Raw genomic sequence first — 6,914 nt, forward strand, 5'->3', positions numbered from 1 at the left:
AAGCCTAAACAATATACATTAATAATATACATGCAAATATTAATATATAGTATAAATACATAAAGCAAGAAAAGAAACAAATACAAAAAGTATTAGCATTCAGTACAAAATTGCAGAAACAAAAAACATTATAGGATATATAAATAAACAGTTTATTTGCATTGCTTCTACACACAAGCAAAACATTTTGTTTATTTGTCTTACATTTAAATCAAATGAGGCAGATGGACTGTGTTTATGGTTCCTATTAATATGAGTTGTCATTTATAGTTCAGTTTAGTGAACAATTTATTAATATTCTGGGTACAAAGTCAAATCCACAAATATAAATGATCTTTAACAGTATTGTTAGTACAACTTATATGTAGTGTGTGTGTGTGTGTGTGTGTTTTTTGCCATTGTTATTGCCTGTGCCTTTGCTTTTAAAGAAAAGGACCTCGAGCAAGAACTCAAACGCAGGTCAGCCGCTGTATCTCATAGCTTTGTACACAAGGGCAAGGATGTGGCTTTGACTCAGTTTTAATGTCATAATAGTTATTAGGCTACATTGTGTTACTTCTAAGCAATATTTTTCACACTTAACTTACATCTAATAGCACAGTTTTAATATAAAATAATATTGTTGTAATTTTTTTCACTGACTATTAACCTGAGTATATTTACTTCTCTTTCAAGACAGTTCAGGAAATGCATACCACAGACAAGCCGGAAACCTTATGTGATATATTTGTGATATTGTGTAGTAATTGGTCCTATGCTTTTCAGAACAGTCATGCTAACAGAAACTCATTTTTTATCACTATACAGAGCTGATTTGTGGGTCAAAACTACTGAAGAAATGTGTGTTGGGTACTTTGTTTGTGGGTTTCCTGTTTTTCAAATAATCTGTTTAAAACCAGCAAAGGAAATAAGCATTACGGTTTACATGTTTTATGTTTTGTTGGTTAACATAAGTGCAATGCGACCTTATTGTAGATTTGAATCAGTGCTGGACAGTTACATCTCAGCACCAAAATCTTTTGAGGTTATCATGCATAAACGTGCATCAAACACACTACCTGTTTTATAAGGATATGGTGAAAAAGATTTTAAGAGGAAAAAGAGAGCTGTACAGATTCAAAGAGTGCACAAGGCTTAAATGACAAATGCCCTGCATGAGAAGTGTTTTTTTCTTCATTTTCTGACTTTGTAAAACCTGAGATCTGTGTTGGTTCATTGATATAGAAGTTTAAAACTGTACAAAGTATTTGCAGGTCGAATAGTGCCACAACCACTTTGTCAGCACTTTCAGTGCAGGTTGTAGCCACAAAAATCTCATCTCTTATTTTTCTTATTATGTCATCTCTATGCCCTCTTGCCCCTCTAGAACAGGATGCTTCTCAGGGCTGTAGTCCCGATCTGCACGCTCCACATATCTTTGCAGTGTACTGTAGTACTGTTCGCGTTCCTTATAAGTGTATATAGTAGAGATCTCCTCCCAGGCCTTGTGATTTGGAAAGGGAAATGGCTCAGGACTTTTGTTGTCAAAGAAACTCTTAAGGTTTCTCTCTGCCAGTTTGGTGGCATAATCTTCTGCAAACACCTCAAACCTTTCCTGTTCCTTCTCCATGTAGATCTTCTGGAAAGTTAACTGAAGGTAGCTTACTTTAGAGCGACAGTTCTTAAAGCAAGTTCCAATAAGGGCTAATGTTGCCGATATGATAATAATGGACCAGCCGAGGATCTGCAAACATAGATGAATCAGTTGAATGTTATAAGACAGAATGATTTTAAGTTATTATAACTTATTATTATTTTTGAAATTTAGCATGCAAAAAGGTCAATTGTATTTGTGAATATTTAAGTGAAGCATGAAGCAAAACTAACACAGAAATCACTTTTAAACATCTTTCTGTTGGTCTGCGCAGTGAATTGTGTGACCGGTTTGAACCTTTTGTGAAATTTTCAGGGGGAAATCTTTTGCCCTCAAGATAGGTCAAATTCATCATTGCTCGGCTAAATTTTGCTTGCTTACCGTGCTGACCAACAGAAAGCTGCTTGATTTTGCGACTTCGGTATGAGGGACAATAAACTTTAATCGTGTTAGATATCATTTTAAATGTTAAAAATACATTTATTAGCTGCACAATCAGTACATTGGTAAACACCAGTTCAGTCAATTGAACACTAGTGTACTTCTTTCCCTCAAAACTTTTTTTATTCCTGTCAATATGGTGCTACCCTGATTATGGTATACAAGCAAGATTTTTTTCCCAAACCAGTTTTGTTGGTCATATCAATCACAGTGATGAATGGCTACACCAAACAGTTACCCTTCTCCCTAACTCTAACCAATTTAATTTGCAAAGTCAAAAGACACTGGAAAAATTTTTGCAGCCAAAATTTCACTAAAATTTATCTGTGATTGCCTCTTCATCCAACATTCCCAATCATGCATTTCGCCTGTAAATTGTGACCACATCTTTAAAGCTTCTGCTAAGAAAAAATTTGTCCACTACAATGTACAAAAAAATAAAAAATCAGCCTAGCAACATGATAAACATTGCACCAACATTACAGTAATGAAATCATCTTGGGTAATTTTATTACAACACAAGATGGTGACAGTTGCGTTTACACAAGAGTATATATAGTCTGTTGTGTTACAAAAAATAGCACAAGATGAATGGATTGATAAACAGTTACCATGGCCGATAAAAAACATTAGGAAATATCAGTCTGCGGAGTACTGTGACCAATTTTAATTAAGTATTCCAGAAAAAATACACACACACACACACACACACACACACACACACACACACACACACGCACATACATATACTGTATAAGAATGTTTTTTTTTACATTAACAGTCTGTGCTCACCTGTGACTGGGCTCGTAACATCAACAGCAGTTCCATATTTTCATTCGGGGGCAGCTGGGACTTGCTGCAGGGTACTCTGGGGAGCTCCTCCTGGCATGTTCGTGTCTTGTTTTTGCAGAAAATTTGGATGACCATATTTTCCTTCAGGCCACTAACAGCACACTCATAAAAAGTTCCATTTAACAGTGCTACACTAAGCCACATGACAGGGGCAATGCAGGCTTTAGATAGCACTTTTACAAACACCTGCAAGCATCCCATAAAGTTACCCCTGGGGCAAAGTTTGATAGGGTTGCGACAACACCCAGTGTATAACTGCCAAAGAGGTGTACTAACAAAGAGTCCAATCGCCAGCAAGACAACCGCAGGGCCGATCAGAAAAGTTAATCCATACACAAAATTCTGTTTAGGGTTGCACGGACACTGAAAAGACACCATGGAGAAAATTCGTTCACTTCCTAATGTCAAAATAGCCATGAAGCTGTAGCCAATCGTGGACTTCTGATTGGTGAGGAATTTTAGGACAGTCTTAAACGAATCCATAGCTGGTACAGACATGGCCCGAACACTCAAAGAATCTGTTGTACTGAAAGAGATGATTTCTGCTACGGCACTCCCTTGTCTCTGTCTCTTATTTTCACTTTGTTTTCAACACTTCCTTTATCTCCTCCTTCTCTGTCTCTGGTTTCCCCACAGCTCTTCAAAGCCCTCCCCTGTCCATCCTTTTCTCCTCCCATTCAGTGAAAGACTGTGACCAAACCCTAACCCTAACCCATGCAACAACAGTCAAACAAATAAAATCCTAACAATGCAATGCCGGCCACGCAGTGTGCTTTTTATGATTCGAATTCCAGAATCTGGAGGTTGCTAGCAATGGAATTTGGAAAGCTAGAGGCTGGAAAAGAGGATTCATGCATGCTGGTTCAAACAGAGGTGTATTGCAACATAATGCTTCAAATTAGTTAAAAAGGAAGTGATTCATTCTGGTTCTGTATGAGGAGACAGTTTCTGTTCTGCTCTAGTGCTGACTGGTGTACCCTGCACTTCTCCCATAAAGATTTTAAACCTTAACGCTAACCGCAAATGGTAGAACTTAATGAATATTGATTTTTTTTGAGTGAGCTTTTAGCAGTGTAATTTTCAAATGATAAATGATTACTTCATGAAAAAAGCATGAAAGTGCTGCCTGTTGAAATATGAGATCACTAATCATTATGTGCATGATACAAGATGAAGTGACACCAAAAGTCTAGCATATAATGTAACTCTTTGTGTGTACAGTCCTTTAGAAATGGTCAGGGCACAGCTGTTCAAATACTAATGAATTTTTATTGTTCATATAGAAAAATATCTTGACAGACAAAATTCTAATTAAACAACAAAACCCCAGTAATGTTAAAATCATACAATTATAGTATTCAAAAGAAAAGATAAAATAGCAATTCAAGATGAACAGTGAACAGACTCGTTAAAAGAACAGAAAATAAAGCAGCAAGTACAGCTCTGTTTATGCCCATAATAACAGGGTAAAGCATGAAAAGCTATCAATTAGACAGCGCCTACAGGAGCAGTTTGCCTTCATCCACAAATGCAAGTGCTGCTGGGTTTGGAAAATCATTTTCAGACCTCACCGAAGGCCTTACTACTGGATTTTCAAGGTCCTCACAAGTGCACACATACTTGTGCAGGATGCTGTAGTATCTGTCCATGCTTCGGAACTTGTAAAAGGAGGATATCTTCTCCCAGGCCTGTCTGGGTGGACTCTTCATAGGAATGGGTTTGGTTAAATCAAAGAAACTTGATATGTTTCTCTTTGCAAGGTTTTCAGCATGCTTATCTGTATAGCTGTCCAAAAACTCACTCTCCTTCTGAGTGTACATCATCCAAAACTTTAGCTGCATGTAACTGATTGGAGAATAGCATCTGGCCATGCATGTGAGCAGAAAAGTGAACGTCATCACAGAGCCTATCAGGATCCAACCAAGTACCTAGAAGTATTTTCCAGAATTATTCAAATATTAAGAGACATATTTGCTGAAAAATAAAACTGAGATGTGTTAAAGATATCACTATAGATTTTGTAAGATGACTGTAGAGGACCATATGAAGAGGTAAGGACATTTAGGCTTCTGCCTGTAAACGCCACTCCTGCCTTTTTTTTTTTAAATGTCAATGAGAAAATTTCCTTTATTAATGCGTTTAAAAATATTTATTGTGGTAGACCTAAAGATTTTTGTTCATGACTATGAATAATAGACTACAAGTTAGTCGGAGTGATCTAAAGTCTGCAAACCTAGCTAACAGGAAACGTTATCAGTATTTTGGCAACGTTCTTTCAAATTTATGAACAATTATTATTCCAGTTTGTTCAAAGTCATCTGGTTTTAAATTATTTAAACGTGGTTCATGGATTTTTTTTCTGAAACGTTTTAACTTTTGATAAAATGGATTCAAATGATAACATGCATTTAACCTAAATAACGTTTTTAAAAATATATATTAAAAAACGGGTTATTTCATGACTTAATGGGAACGTTAGAAAAACGTTCTTAGAACGTTTTTGTTAGCTAGGTGGGAGCATTCCTTGATTTCCCTGATGCTCCAGCGATTTAAATCAGCGTCAGTGCATTGAAGAAACACAACTATTTCCATTATTTATAATTACATCACAGATTTAGGTACGCATCACAAATACATTACAAAAAAGTTTTTAAAATATCTTTAAATAATCTCAACGTACCCCGATAATGTCTGACAAAAATTCCTCTTAAAAGTCGAATCCCAATTCAACTAACAGGCCTACTGAGTCCAAGTCAGGTCACAAGTAAAACTTCTCATGTCTGTCCGAGTCTTATATTTGAAATCTAAGAGAAATGATTTTCTGCTCAGTGCTTACCTGCGACTCTGCGCGTATGATGGACAGCAGAGCCACTCTCTCACTCTGCGGAATCGCGGTTCCATCACACGGGAATTTCTCCAACTCTGTCCTACAGTGAGGAAACTTTTCGTTGCAAAGTTGACGTCTAAAAAGTGTAATGTTGGCGCCAGTCATCGAGCACTCGAAATACACCCCTCTGAGTAGAGCAACTGCGATCCAGCTGAGAGGAGCGACCATCGCTGTCGTGGTGATTTGAAGAAAAACGCACAAAAAGCCAATCGCGTAATTAAAACGACATAACCTCGATTTCCTAAGGCACATACCCGTGAACAATTTCCATGTTTTATTGCTCAACATGTAACTTAAGATGAGCAGTGCAAGCGCGGGTACGAGGAGGCAGACGTTGCCATAAACGAAATTCAATTCATTGCACGGACACTTAAAAGCAAAGACCGAGAAGATGTGCTCGCTGCCAGCAGTTATAAGAGCGATCAATCCGAATCCTAAATTGGTCTGCTGTTTCTGAGTGAAGCTTAGCAAAGGTTTGAACTTATCCATGCCTGCCAGCTGATGACCGTAGGCTCTATGTTCTTAAACAATAAACCACGACTATGACTCTCAGTTCCGTCTAGATACCGAGTGTCACCTTCAAGCGTGCGGACAATAAAAGCATACAAAATTGGACTTCATTTAAGAAGAACGGGTTAATGTTAGCTTTTCAGCTGTAATGGGAAACTGACTTTATGAAAAATTAAGAAACTAAAAACACAATGTAAGTGTTAAGTGTACATACTAGTTTAGTTTAAAGGCAATCTAATGTGGAACACTATGCAAAACATGTTTTCAGTCACGTGTGATGATGCAGTCTGTGTGAGCCTGGACCACAAAAACATGAGGGTCTTTTTTCATGTACATCAAAGCTGAATAAAAAATCTTTCAATTGATGTATGGTTTGTTAGGATAGTACAATGTTTGGCCGAGATACAACGAGTGTGCAAAAAAACAACAAAAAAACAACAACAACAATCTTTAAATTTGTCCAAATTAAGTTAAATGCATATTACTAATAAAAATATATTTATTTAATTAAAATTATATATTTGTACTGTAGGATATTTACAAAATATTCATGGAACACATTTTTTTCTTCATTGGCATAATTCATTCATT

The 6,914-nt window shown here is 36.7% G+C and overlaps 2 protein-coding genes across 2 annotated transcripts; both read right to left on the minus strand.

Moving 5' to 3' along the window:
* Positions 1-128: 128 nt before the first annotated feature.
* Positions 129-3,550, minus strand: LOC132158631 (calcium homeostasis modulator protein 5-like). Its single transcript, XM_059568124.1, has 2 exons — positions 2,867-3,550; positions 129-1,723 (listed from the first exon to the last, which is right to left on the minus strand). The coding sequence occupies exons 1-2, from the start codon at positions 3,422-3,424 to the stop codon at positions 1,334-1,336; spliced, it is 948 nt and encodes a 315-aa protein (XP_059424107.1). The 5' UTR covers positions 3,425-3,550; the 3' UTR covers positions 129-1,333.
* Positions 3,551-4,197: 647 nt separating this feature from the next.
* LOC132157801 (calcium homeostasis modulator protein 6-like) lies at positions 4,198-6,471 on the minus strand. Its single transcript, XM_059567079.1, has 2 exons — positions 5,763-6,471; positions 4,198-4,854 (listed from the first exon to the last, which is right to left on the minus strand). Exons 1-2 carry the CDS (start codon positions 6,300-6,302, stop codon positions 4,426-4,428), a joined length of 969 nt encoding a protein of 322 aa, XP_059423062.1. The 5' UTR covers positions 6,303-6,471; the 3' UTR covers positions 4,198-4,425.
* Between the last annotated feature and the right edge of the window lie 443 nt (positions 6,472-6,914).

The sequence above is a fragment of the Carassius carassius genome, chromosome 15 (assembly GCF_963082965.1).
Source record: "Carassius carassius chromosome 15, fCarCar2.1, whole genome shotgun sequence".
Taxonomy (NCBI): domain Eukaryota; kingdom Metazoa; phylum Chordata; class Actinopteri; order Cypriniformes; family Cyprinidae; genus Carassius; species Carassius carassius.

Bases quoted from the DNA above. Each gene is read 5' to 3' on its own strand.
- LOC132158631 (XM_059568124.1), bottom strand. From the start codon at position 3,424: ATGTCTGTACCAGCTATGGATTCGTTTAAGACTGTCCTAAAATTCCTC. The intron at 1,724-2,866 runs GTGAGCACAGAC...CTATGTTTGCAG, and splicing joins TGTTACGAGCCCAGTCACAG to ATCCTCGGCTGGTCCATTAT.
- LOC132157801 (XM_059567079.1), bottom strand. From the start codon at position 6,302: ATGGATAAGTTCAAACCTTTGCTAAGCTTCACTCAGAAACAGCAGACC. The intron at 4,855-5,762 runs GTAAGCACTGAG...AAATACTTCTAG, and splicing joins TCATACGCGCAGAGTCGCAG to GTACTTGGTTGGATCCTGAT.